At 35.3% G+C, this 14,623-nt stretch overlaps 1 protein-coding gene across 1 annotated transcript in view; it reads right to left on the reverse strand.

Annotated features, from left to right (window-relative positions):
• Positions 1–426: 426 nt before the first annotated feature.
• KIF18A (kinesin family member 18A) overlaps positions 427–14,623 on the reverse strand; it is an 84,479-nt gene continuing 70,282 nt past the window's right edge. The window contains exons 14-17 of the mRNA XM_006883775.1: positions 11,256–11,703; positions 10,503–10,610; positions 3,219–3,319; positions 427–509 (exon numbers count right to left, since the gene is read on the reverse strand). Coding sequence (XP_006883837.1) covers positions 427–509; positions 3,219–3,319; positions 10,503–10,610; positions 11,256–11,703 — 740 coding nt within the window. The remainder of the gene's footprint in view (positions 510–3,218; positions 3,320–10,502; positions 10,611–11,255; positions 11,704–14,623) is intronic.

Below are 14,623 nucleotides of genomic sequence, written 5' to 3' on the forward strand. Positions count from 1 at the left end.
ATTTATTTGTACAGAGTATTTTTGGAAAATTTATTTGATGAAAATAATGTACAGAAACATGATAAAAACCTAAACACATCCTGGGCTATATAAATTCTAAATTCTCTTATTTAAAAAAATAATAATTACTCTTTCCTAAAGTGTCCTTATCAATTAGTTAAAATATAGTAAAACTACACTGTCAGAATCATGATTTAAAGATTTTAAAAATAAACATTTTAAAAACTCAAAACATAAACTTGTCAATAGAAATTTTTTATTGCCTTCAAATATAGAAAATGAGGTTAATTTTCTGTTTGCCGATAGCATTTTGGTAATTTTAGTTTTAAGATCATCATCTTTCCAAGATTTTAGATTTCTGGAAGGGCAAGAAACATTTTAAAAGTCAGAGTTAATCAACTTTATTTTCTTTGATTTTGAAGTCATTTATCTTAGATTTTCTTTTGAAGTATTTCTTCCAAATTTTCGATTGAAGCTTGAGTTTATTTTCTGGTTGTTTCTTCTATATTCTAGAGAAGAAATAAAAAGATGAGTATGGTAAATGTATTCAAGTAGAATTTTTGCTTTAATCCAACATAGAAAACTTTGTTAAATATGTACTCCTAAGGAAAAAACCTTATTCGTGACATTTATATTTGTTAATTAATACTATAAAAAAATAAGGACAAAGAAATATTCTTGGTATAAACAGTTCTCAAAATTCATTTCTTCATATTGTAACCTAGAAATTAAATGCACATATACTCATACCCACATCACCAAGGGAAAGAATCAACGACCACATTTTTTATTTTTTCTGAACTAATGACAATCCATTTCCAAGCATTTGTTTCATTATTTTCACATTCATTAGTTTCCCAGACTCTTAGGTTTCCATATTCTTCAAATTTATATAATCCTCAAAAAATCACTGACACTGAACTGGAACCAACTCACTGCTGACCCCTCTAGTGGGTTTCTGAGATTACAGATCTCACACGAGGAGACATTTTCACTCACAGGTACTGGTCTATCCGGACTCCCAGTGTATTCGGACTCCCAGAATGGCGTGGCCTTCAGGTTAGCAACGCATCTCCTACAGACTATACCACCAGGGCTACCATCGACATTTATAAATACTGTTTTTAAAAATTGGCTTGTTTTTCTTTTCATTGCTACCTCTCAAATGTGACTATCTATCCCCATTTTTCAGTAACCTTAACAATGATTATCTATCAACTCAACAGAATGCTGTAATAAGGTACCATCAACTTCTTTCTGGATTAGTCTAAACTTATCCATTATCTTGGTCACATTAAGTTTTTGGGATACTCTATTCTCTTGACAACATTCCTTATTTCTCTAATTGCTCAGTCAACAGCAATTGCATTCTTTTGAGCTGATTGTGCTTTTGTTTTTTCATTTATACACTAGCTGTTATTCAGTGGAATGTATTTTAAGGATGACAGTTGCAACCTCTCACTCTTTCTAAGTCACTGATAACATGGAGTTGACATTTCTCTTGGGTGCAATAATACACATGAAATATTGTTCCTTACAAACCACTGTTTCTTTCATTCTTTGGTCTCCATAAAGTCTTTCTTTACTCTTTAGCAAACATTTTGGTTTATAATAATTTTTTTTCTTTACATAGTGGTTTTAAATTTACAAGACCATAGGATTAGGTGAATATCCTTCTTACTTAGACTTACGTTAGTATAAGAAAAGGCTTAAAGCCTTTTCAATAGTTTTAAAACTGCACATGCAGCAAGTAAAGCCTACTGTGATGAAGAACTATTTCAAAGTGAGGAAAAATTTACAAAACATTAAAGAAGGCCCTTGAAGATGGCGGTACCTCATTCAAGGAAGGCTGCTGATCGGGCCACTCTGAATGTGTATGACTCTCCTACATCCTGCCAATGGCCTAAGTTCAAGCACTGGGCCCCTGAAAGGGCTCTGCCAGGGCTTTCGCTCCTAATTTTTCCTGTTCTAGTTACTATGATGACTCATCCAAAGGTTACAACTTCTGATGTGTTCCTGATTCGCTGTGTATAACCGAACCGGTTCAAAGGCTTGCATTAAAGCACAGGTAGGAACACCTCATCTGTAACACATCAATAACCTGGAGAATGTCTGCATCTCATTCTAGCCTTTGATACTAAATTAGAAAAGAAAATTTTTATTATTTGAAAGTGTTACTAGTGTTAGCTTTCAGAATTATCACTTGTTCAGAATGTTTCAGAAGCTTCATTGGGCAGTAAATATCTATAGTAAATACAGATATTCACTATTAAATACATGACTTCAAACAAAGTAGTCTTAGGCAATCGTAGCTTTCAGAACCCTATTAATCGATTTTTAAAACTGTAGGAAAGGTATGTGCATTGAACTTAAATAAACAACTAACAGTACTATTACAGGAAGTAAGCCTTTATTAATACACTTTGGCAAAGCAATTGAAATATATTGTATTACTCTAAAGGATGGACTTAACATTGACACAAAAAAATGAACAATAGTTTTCATGTTATTACTAGAAATTCTCTCTAGTATCACTGAAGATATGATTTTGTTGCAAAGGACACACTCCTGTTATTCTTATATGTGGCTCAGAGGACACAACTACCCTATCTGCATTTTGGTCTACTTGCCAATGGGAGTTGCAATAGGCAATTGTACTGAGGCACAGAAACTGGAGCCTCTCAATAACTGCACACGAGTCAGAGTCCAAATTATTAAAAATTACAGGCTAAGAGAACAATTTCAGGTGAACAGTTTACTGGTGAAAAACACTTAATTACTAACCTTTCAAATGATACATTTATCTAATTATTTCAATTACTAGCTAAAAGATTTACTGCTTCTAGTAGAATATAGTATGAAGCAATAAAATACAATGAGAAGGGTGTAGAATGTGGAGGTGGGAGATCTAGCTCCACCATGAAGTGTCTGTGATCTTGGGTAACTGGTTTATATTTGTGCCCTAAGTTTCTATGTATATATAACTTGTGGATAATAATGTTTGCTCTACCATAAAATAAAGATGACAAGTACATAAAAGAAGATGCTTTTGAAAATGTACAATTTACGGCCTCTGAAAACTCCCTAGAAAGTCATTTATGGGTCAGTTCCAATTCTACGGCACACCATACCACCACCACCACCACCACCCCCACATACCACTATACCGATCTTAGGAAATCATGCTATTAAACAGCAAAATAAGACTTGAGACATACCCACTGTAGAGCTGTTTTCTTTTAAATGCTTGTTAGATCTTAAACTATCTTGTCGAACACGTTTGGCAAGTCCATAATTTACTGAAGTATTTGGTTCAAAACTTGAAAGGAAAGAAAGTAATTTATTAAAACTTTTTTTAATCTTTAGGTTCTAATACATATTTCACATGCAGCAACCATTAATGAAATAAAATTCTAATAAAGTAAGCTGTGAAATCCCACAGAAATAGCCCACAGAGAAATTTAGCTGTGGTGTATGACTTTATGGTATTTATTCAATTTGGACTTTATAACTGTACGTATAGGTCACAATTCTGCAGTAGACTATTTCCAGAGTGTGCTGCTGAAATACATTGAGCAATACAACACAAAGTACAAAGAAAGCAAGCAAAACCATAGAAGGTGAACAACACTAAAGGGATATTATAGAGCTGGAACAAGTATCTTAGTAGAGGAAATAGAAATAAGTTGCTCTGAAACTTTGTTCTTAAATCAGAGCCTACCATACTGCTCCCTGGAGGCAAGGGTTTTGAAGTTTCCTCTCACACACTTGGGGTATGTGGCTAGGAAGGATCAGTCCTTAAAGAAGGACATCAAGCTTGGAAAGGTAGAGGACGTGCAGGAGAGGAAGACCCAAGATAAGATAAATCAGGTCTGTCAGAGACGTTCAGATTGGGTCAGAATAGGGCAAGATTCAGAGATTTTGTACATAGGGTTGCTATGAGTTGCAAGTGTGATATTGAGCACATAACAAGAACAACAACAAACTAATAATAATTTGCTTGATTACTGCCAACTGTACTAAATGAGAAAAAAAAGACATATTTTAGTATGTTCTATTTTTAATATATTGCAAAATATCAATTATGGCTTTGTGTTATGCTACTGTTAGGTATCAATGAGGAGACTCGAACTCCTAGTGATTCTATGAATAGCACCATGAAACGTGTGTCAGCCTCTTGGTCTCTGCTGCTGTTACATTAAAGGAAATACAACGGCACAAATAACCTCTGTCCTGAAAGCTTATCTAACAGATACAGGGTGAGGATGGGGAAAAAAGACAAACACATAAGCTAAAAGAAAGACTAAAAACTAAAGTCACAGGCTTTCCATTTATAAGGAGCTATATTGTTTTTTCAGTTTAAGAAAAAATAGAAAACAAAATTTGTGGGTGAGTTTGGTTTGGGCCATGAAAAACAACATTCATTCCTAACCTAAGTGACTGACTGTGGTATAGGGGACAGACATTAATCTACTTTTACTAAAATAATTTTCTTTCTGAGGAATTTCTAGCTAATAAAAATTCTATATTACAAAGTTAATGTTAATTTGATTGTCAGTTATTAACTCTTGACAATTCCAACCATGGAAAGAGGTAGAAGTGCACATTTGTGGAACATGAGAAATAGAGATTAGCGATTCAGCTTTTAAATAAATGACAATTTAATACCACATAAGAAAACCCACAATAAAACCTCAATACATGACAGTCAAGAATATATACACTAAACACCAAGAAAAATAACTCAGCTGGTAAAGATTTTATAGACCCATTGAGAAAATTTGTATTGTGCTCATAGGGGCACCGGTATCTACTATGCTCAAAAAAGGTAAACAATATCTATTTAAAATGGTAATCATAAGGCATTATTGTTATTGTAATGTGTTGTCGAGTTAATTGCAACTTATAGCGACACTATATTGAACAGCTCTGAACTCTGCTCTATCTTGAGCCAACCTCAACTATCTCTGACACGCCTACCTCTATTTCCCCAGACAGTGAGTCAACTCATCCAGGGTCTTCCTCTCCAGTGCCATCCCTCCACCCTTCCAAGATGATGTCTTTCTCCAAGTACAGGTCCCTCCTTTCAAAATGCCCAAAGTATAAAGACAGAGCTTCTGAATCCTTGCCTTCAAGGAGCAGCATCTCCAGGTCAAATTTGTTTTTTTCTCCTAGCAGTCCGTGGTATATTCAATAATCTTCTCTAGCATTACAACTCAAAGGCATCAATTCTCCTTCTATCATTCTTAGTCATTGTCTAACTTTACTTTATTGTTATAGAAATAAATAAATACATTAATTATAGGAATGCTTCATTCCCAAATTGAGCTAAATGAATTAGGGTTTTGTCCAAACCTAATAACCAAACTGGTGAGACAATATAGATTAATGTCATTAGCTGTTTTTGATAAGAGTTGCTTTTCCCTACAATTTATCTTAAAGCCTTTTTTTTAAAATATGACACTTTACATTTGGCTAGTTTGTAGACCTTAACTTCTATCCATAGCATGTTCTTACTGAAAAATTTAGCTTCTGAATAAATGAGTCTGGCAGAGTGAACGTGTTGTTGTTGTTAAGTGCCACCGAGTCAGAATTGACCTGTAACTGATCCACCGGCAGGTTTTCAGAGGCAGTAAATTGCACTGGATGATAATGCCGCTCTTTCTCCCATGGTGAAGCTGGTGGATCTGAACCACATACATTTGAGTTGGCAAAACAATTCCTTACCATCAGGCCACCAGAGCTCCCTAATGTTCATATCTATTGGGAGGATATATAAGTATAATCAAGTAAATCATAGACTTACAATAAAGTCACATATTCCCATTTTTTGGATTGAGACAAAATAAAACAATGACAAAATATTTAAAATTTAGTATAAACTAGATTAGAAAATAAAAATTCTCCAACTTTATGAGTAGAAATTAAATTTTCATAAACATTAGTGAAAACTGAGAATGAATGTTCTCTTTAGGTAGAATGTTTCTGCTCATTATAGGTGTCTCACTTTACTTGTTCAATAACTTCTAGGTATAATTCTTACATAGTTGTTAGGAACCCGCTCATAGATGAACATCTACTGGGCTTTCAGAGATAGTAAACTGCATAGGAGAACACTCCATCTTTCTTCCACAGAACAAATGATAGATTCGAACCACGGGCCTTTGGGTTTGCAGCACAGGTCAAGCATAACTCTTTACCAGTAGGCACCTAAAACTCCCTAATATAGGAATATAATACTACTTGTAGAAATAATTTATAGATAAAGTCATTAGGCAGCTTTCAAAGAGAATATACATCAAGTGTGAGACATTTTTGGTTGAGAAGAAACAGAACAGCAGAGAAAAGAAATAAAAAACAGCCACAACACTCCAAAGCAACCAAATATCCATGTCCATATACAAGACACTCTCAAACTCTTGTTATGTGCCACCGAGTCGCATGTGACTCATAGCAATCCTATGTACAACAACTCTGAACTCAGCTCTATTCTGAGCCAATCTGTCTGTAATACATCTACCATCATTACCCCAGTTACTGTGTCAATCCATCTCATCTGGGGGCTACGTCTCCTATGCTGTCCCTTCATCCTTCCAAGCACAATGTCCATGGATTGGTCCCTCTTAGCCATAATTGGTGCCCAAGTATGTGAGATGAGGATTCAGAATCCTTGCCTCCAAGGAGCAGCATGTTTTCACCCTCTCCAGAATAAAGCCATTTGTTCTCTTGGCAGTCTATGTTATGCTGAATACTCTTTTCCAGTACTACAACTTAAAGCATACATTTTTCTGTTAATCGTAATCATTGTCCAGCTGCATAGCAAGTAACTGCTAAGACCATGGTCTGAAACAGGTGCATCTTAAATCCCCAGACTGATATTATTGCTCTTCAGCACTTTGGAGAAGTTCCTGACAATAGCTTTCCCCAGGGCAATTTCTCTTTTGACTTCTTGACTGCTGGTGCCAAGAATGTTGACTGTGGATTCAAGCTGCATTGTTAACAAACACAATCTTTTCACTATCTATAATAGTGCTGACAGTTGGCCCAGTGGTGAGAATCTTTGTCTTCTTGAAGTTGAGCTTCAATCCATACTGAAGACTAGAGTCTTTAACTTTCTGTTGCAAACACTTCAGGTCCTCTGTCATCTGCATAATGCAAGCTGTTGATGAGTCTTCCTCCAATCCTGATGCCACATTCCTCCTCATAAAGTCCAGCCTCCCAAATGATCTAGTCTGTATATAGATTGAAAAGGTATGGAGACAGGATGCAGGCCTGACACACTCCTTTCCTGACTTTGAACCATGCATTGTTTCCTTGCTCTGTTCTGAGGACTGCTTATTGGTCCAAATATAGGTTTCACATGAGCACAATCAAGTGTTCTGGGATTTCTATTCATCTCAAGGTTAGCTACAATTTTTTGTGATTACTATAATCTGAGTAAAAGCTGATACTTTTATATGTTTATCTTTGCGGTAGATGGATTGTTGTTGTTATGTGCCGTCAAATCGCTTGCGATTCATAGCGACCCTATGCACAACAGCACTAAACTCTGCTCTGTCCTGTGCCAATCCCACTGTCTCTGACACTCCCATCCTGATTATCCCAGTCACTGAATCAATCCACCTCATAGAGGGTCTTCCCCTCCTGCGCTGTCCCTCCACCCTCCCAAGCATGATGTCCTTCTCCAAGGGCCGATCTCTCCTTACAACATGTCCAAAGTATGTTAGATGGAGCCTCAGAATCCTTGCCTCCAAGGAGCCACCTGGTTTAACCCTTTCCAGGATGAATCTGTTTGTTTTCCTAGCAGTCCATGGTTCTCTCAATACTCTTCTCCAGCACCACAGCTCAAAGGCATTAATTCTTCTTCTATCCTCGTTGGTCATTGTCCAACTCTCTGATGCCTTAATTTAGTAAAAGAGTTTGATTAGTGATATTAAGGTTGGTAAAATAAAAAAAAAAATCCAATTATTTCCAACTGCGCCTATGAGGTGGACTTATTCAGTGACTGGGATAATTGGGATGGGAGTGTCAGAGACAGTGCGACTGGCACAGGACAGAGCGGAGTTTAGGGCTGTTGTACATAGGGTCGCTATGAGTCGCAGGCGACTCGACGGCACATAACAACAACAACAACATTTCCAACTGAAATAGTAAGGGAAAAATCCAGTTTCTCAGGTTTTTGGAAAACCCAGTGCTTTTGAGTGGATACTAATCGTTTTAGAAGAGAAAACTGATGCAGAATAAAGTTAGAACTTTGCCATCTCAATTTTTAAAAACCATAGTGTAATAAATACACACACAAATGTGTATATGAAGCTGATAAGTGGAAAATAACAAAGTTTATTACTCTCAAGCTCACGTAGGTTTAATTAGGGGAAAGGAAGATTAACAAAAAGTAATTATGTACATTTCTAGCATTAATCTCTTTTAACCTTAGTTAATGGCAGGATCTAATTACTGGTACCAGAGGGAATGTAATAGAGCATTTAATAGGCCAAGAGAAATCAAGTTACACTTTTTACTTGCCCTTTAATATTACTTCACAATATTAGTTGCTCTTGTGAAAGTCATTTAACTTATCAAAAACCATTCCAAGTTCTAAAGCTCAATACATATGCCTAGAAATTTCTTTAAAAGTGTTTGACAATGACAATTCTTATATTTTGGAAATATTCTTAGCTATAAAATAGGAAGAGTAAAAAGCAAGGTTTTGATCTATTCTTGATAGAGCTGCTATGAGATGTGGTGAACTGATGGCACCCAACAATAACATTTTAGCCATAAACATTTGCCCGACCTAAGTTAACACAACAAAACATGTTACTAGTGCAGTATTAGATAATTCACCACATTAATTCACATGAAAAATAACAATGAAAATTACAATAATAAAATGGATAAAACATGATAGCGGTTGACTACGTTCACTAACTAAATAATGTAATCACATTGACAAGTTTGTTTGAACATACATGTGTACGTTAGCAAGCCAAAGGGTGCTTTGGCGGCCTAGGAGAAGAGTCAGGCTGTCAACCCAAAAGCAGTTTGAATCAACCAGCTGTCCAAGGGAGAAAGATGGTCATTCTCCTTTGTGAAACAAGTCCCTGAAAACTTGCTGGAGGGTCAGCTGTAAGTCAGTTCTGATGCCATGGCAATGAGTTAGTTTGAGTTAGCAAAGTAAATATTTTCAGGTGTCAAGGAAATCTATGAAAATCAGCCTATGATGCTCACTTAAATCTACACATTCCAATAGCTCTGTTGTCCTTCGTTTTGTGGAAAAAAAGGATCTTAAATTTACCTACAAGAAGATAACACTATGTGGCACAAATAAGTAGATAATTTGTAAATTTCTACCTTTTAACCCAAATGCCAAGAGGCTCATGGTGAAACCCAGGAAATTTTAGAAAAGAGATTCTATGTTTCTCTATAATCACATGGCCTCCCTTCAAGTCAGGCTCATCTTACATGTGTAAGATACATTTGACATATACCTTGTCATTAATCTCAATGCTGTGGGGACACACACACACACACAAATAAATTGTCTTTATGGTAAATAACTTAGTATATTTAATATTTTTCTCTTTTTCTTTGATTTATAACTGTTTTACTATTATGGTATGGCTTCTCTTCTTTAAAAAGCATCTCTTGTACTACTTATTCTTGTCTCTTTCTAGCCTTTGAAATAAAACCAGTGTATCTTTTTTATCTTATCTCTTGTTTCTTCTACTTCCTGCCACCCCCCCCACCCCCACCCCCAATCCAGGTAGGAAATTAAAAGAGAAACTGCACTGAGAAAGTCTATTGTCAGAGATCTCCCCAGAGAAATGAAGAGGAATGATGTCAGTCTGCAGACTAAGGTGTACCTGATCTAGGCCATAGTCTTCACAATTACTTGCTATGCATCACAAATTTGGACAATGATTAGGGATGACAGAAGGAGAATTGATGCTTTTGAGCTGTGGTGCTGGACAAGAATACTGAATATACCATGGACTATTAGGAGAACAAACAGGATCATCCTAGAGAGGGTGAAACCAGGCTCCTCCTTGGAGGCAAGAACTCTGAAGCTTTGTCTGAAGTATTTTGGGCATGTTGCAAGGACGGACCAGTCCTTGGAGAGGGACATTATGTATGCTTGAGAGGGTGGAAGGACAGTACCAAAAGGGGAAGACCCTTGAGATGGACTGATTCAGTGACTAGGGTAATAGGGATACGTGTGTCAGAGACAATAAGGCTGGTACAGGATAGAGCAGGGTTCTACATAGGGTTGCTATGAGTCATAAGCGACTTAACAGCACACAACAACAACAAGAGACTTTTCAATTTATTTTAAATAAGCACAATTAAGGAATACTTTATAAATACAGTGTTTCATTCAGATCCGTGTATGCCTAAATATGAATGGGTATCTAATGATACATTTTTTTAAATAGTTACAGGAAACAAAGCACAAAGATAATCCTAATACAGTCAGTTGACTAGTTTGTGTCTAATCCTACCTTGCTAATTTCCGCTTCCTTTTGGCAGCAGCAGTCATTGCCATGTAGGATGGTACCATGTTTGGTACAAGCACAGAAGGCTTAGTTGAGTGTGAAGAAGACACAAGCCTGTATATTAAATTATGAACAAACACAAGCAGTTAATTTTTACTTATGCTATGGAGAAAAAAGGGAAGCAGATACTTCCATAACCAGAAAACCATTTGGTATTAATAAAGAAAGAAAATCACTTTTCTATCTGTTACATTTTCCATTCTGGCAGCAGGGTTTACTTTTCCCTTTTATATACAACACACAGATTGGCTATCAAGAGTTTTAGAGAAAAAAAATCATTTGCTTGGATGACATGAAGTCAACCTTACCTTCGACATATGATTATTTTAGAGTAAGCTGAAGTTTATTAAATGCCAACAGAAAATGTAGAATTTCTTTCAGTGAAGATATTAACTAATAAACATGGTAATCCTCTAGTGATGGCTTGTTATTATCTACCTTTAGGATACATAGTAAGAACTAATTTATATGGGCCAGGCCACTCCTAGCCTAAAAAATATTTAATAGATTAAAAATGTCACATTTAAGAATTCAAAATACTCCATTAATTAGTAGACAAATACTTAATGAAAAATTAGTAAAGAAATACTGTTTTGTAATCAAGATAGCATATAATTTACAAGAGACCTCAAAAGTATCTAAAGGAATAAAAAAGTATAAAGGCTACTTAAAATAGAAAAAAAAATTCTGTTCTTGTACCTTGGCAATATATTACTGTTGTGATTTGGCAGTGATTCTTTTTCAGGTAATTCACTCCCCAACTTCTTGGTATCTTCACATATGACAAATGTAGAGTCCAAATCCCCCTGTCTACATTTTATTTTCCTATTAAAAGGAGTATCTACTTCACACACCATTTTCAAACAGTTATTACTGTTCATATTTGAATTGAATGCCTGAGAATTCATAGTATCCAATGATGGTTTTATTAAGGTCCTTGTAGATGGAGTTTGAAAATTTCGTCCACAGTTTTCTGGAGTATATACAATAGGCTGAAGGTCTTTGCAGAAGGAATCATTGAGCTGAGTATTTTCAGAAAATAAAGACTTTTGGGTAGGTTTTGCTTCTAATGGAGACGGCATTAGTTTTCTTCGAGTTCTTTTTTGTGGAGAAATTACAAATGGATTTGATTCACTTGAAGATGTGCCTGTTCAATAAAATTAAAATGATGAATAATTTGCCTAGACAGTTTCAAATATAACACCATAAATGAAAAAAAAAAAAACAACTCACAAATAAACAGGAACCAATGAAATAAACTTTTTGCTAAAATGATAAAAATTTGAAAATCAAATATATTGGGAAGGGAAAAAAAGTAGATCTTTTACATAATATTAATAAATTAATTATAAAGGAGCTCAATTAACAGGACAAAAAAAAAGAGATTGTTAGTATCAATACTGACTAACAACCATAGCCTTCTTGAGATACTAGGTAATCAATGACAACAAATTCCAGACAATTAAAAAAAAATTCATAAGTAATTTCTTAGTTTTCATGCTTGATGTGGGCTTCAAATAACAAAGAAAAAATATTCAGAGTTCACAGTCACCAAACTAAGTACCTTGCTGTATTATAAATGCTGTCTGTGGGAGAAAGATGGGTAATCTCTTTCTGTACTTTTACAGCCTCTGAAAACTCACTGGAAAGCCAGTAGGTTTCAATTCAAGGATCCATAACAACATGGAAAATCTAGTCTGAATTAATAAGAATGGTAGGGACCAAAACAATCCCAAATAAAATAACTATATCTCTTACTGTCTCAGGTATGACAGCTAATTAAGTTAACTGTTTGATTTATCCTTTTTAGGATATATAATTTAGAGAATGACAAATAAATAAATAATAATAAATAATAAAAAATAATATAAATAATAAAAATTTTATAATAATTATAAATGATAATTATAATTTAGAGAATGACAAGTAAATAAATAAACTAATAATAATAAATAATAAAAAATAATATAAATAATAATAAAAATAATAAATAAACTAAATTAAAAAAGTGAATTGAATATAATTTGTTTTCTGAACACTTGAAAGTACTCTTGACTTTGACACTCACTACACTGCTAAAGCACCTCTTTCAAAAGTCCTGTGATTTTTCAGTTTAATGACCTTTTCCCCCCCACATGTATCCTACAACTTCTATAGCTTGAGAACCCAGAAGTAAATCCATCTACCTATGGAGAGCTGATCTTTGACAACAGATTGAAATCTGTTAAATGAGGAAGAAAGAAAGAAGATTCTTTAACCAAAGATGCTAGTTGAATGGGGAAAACATCTGCAGGAAAGGGAAAGATCTACATTGCACATTACATGCAAAAAATTAACTCAACGTGGATCAAAGGCCTAAATGGTAAACCTAAAAATAGAAAGTTCTTGGAAGATAACAAGCTTATGGCGTATGATATAAAAAAACTAAAAATATACAAAAACAAGATAAACTGGATGACTAAGATCAGTTAAAAATTAAGTAAGTGTAAAGAATTTGACACTTCTCCAATGAATGAAAACAAAACGTACAGACCAGAAAAATTCTAATAATGTATCAGAAGAGAAAAAAGTTTAGATTTTACAAAAAAAAAAACCCTCAAAAACAAACACAATCGAATTCTTTAAGAAAATGGCCAGAGAATGTGAGTAAATATTTCACAAGATGTTCAGGTAGCCAACAAATGCATAAAGTAAGCTTGCGAACAGTCATTATTAAAAAACAAACAAATGACAACCCAAACCCCTCTAATTCAAACTCTCTAAAGTCACCAGAGCTCCCTAACTGGCCAATGTTGGAACTAGACTTGGCAGTTAATCATATGAGTGTCCATTTTTCTCCCGTAGGGATTTGAATCACATGCTTTTTTTGTTTTGTTTTTAAATAAAGGCTTTTTATTTGGTTTCTCTACCTCTCACAGGAAACTGTGGACCATGCTTTTGTGTAGGTAGCACTGCTTCTTACCCACTAGGCCATCAGAGCTTGTATTAGCTAATGTTGCTGTTAAGTTCCATTAAGCCAACTACGACTCACAGCAACCCTAAGAACAAGAGATCTGAACCCTGTCCTATCCCGTGCCATCTTTATCATCTTACACATTTGATTGTACAGGTGCAGCCACCATGTCAATCCATCATGTTGAGGGTCTTCATGTTGCTGACCCTCCTCCACCTTTTCAAGTATAATGTCCTTTTCTAAGGTATAGCCTCTTCCTAACATGTCCAAAACATCTGGGACAAAGACCCACCATCCTTGCCTCTATGAAACCATTTGGCTGCACTTTCGCCACCACACATCTATTTGTTCTTTTGGTAGTCCATGGGACACTCTCAGTACTCTTCTCTAACACCACAACTCAATGGCATTGATCTTTCTTCTCTCATTTTCACTGTCCAGCTCTAAGATGCCTAACATGTGCTAGAAAAGACCATGGCTTGAATCAGGTGCACCTCAGACTTAAACTGATATGTCTCAATGTTCCCTAGAATATTGTAGAGGTTCCTGAAAGCTGACTTTCCCAGCGCAATATGTCTTTTATTTCTTGACGGCTGGTAATGAGAGTGTTTATTGTGGATCTAAGCAAGATTAAATCATTGATAACTTCAGTCTTCTCCCAATCTATAATGATGCTGTCTGTTGGCCCAGGGATAAAGATCTTTGTTTCTTGATATTGAAATATAATCCATATTGAAAACTGTACCTTTGTTCATTAGGGAGATGCAAATCTGAACAAAAACAAGATAGATTTCAGCCCCCAGCAATAACAGTAAAGCTCACAAAACCAGAAAACAATCAATGCTGGAGAGATTCACTGCAGTGAGACTGCACAACAGTTCTACCACTGTAGACAATGTTATAAGGCTTTCTGAAAAAGTTGGAACTAATCTACAACCAGGAGAGGATAAAATAGATGAATGGGAGCGTCTGAGAATCAAATCTCTATGCACATGCAAAAACTTCTCCAACAGGGTAAAAAGGGAAGCCACAGATAGGGAAAAAATATTTGGTAATGACATGTCAGAGAAGGGATTTAGATATAGAATTTATAAAATACTTGAGCACCAAAAAA

Source organism: Elephantulus edwardii, unplaced genomic scaffold (genome assembly GCF_000299155.1).
Source record: "Elephantulus edwardii isolate Elephantulus edwardi_28Jun2011 unplaced genomic scaffold, EleEdw1.0 scaffold00029, whole genome shotgun sequence".
NCBI classification, from domain to species: domain Eukaryota; kingdom Metazoa; phylum Chordata; class Mammalia; order Macroscelidea; family Macroscelididae; genus Elephantulus; species Elephantulus edwardii.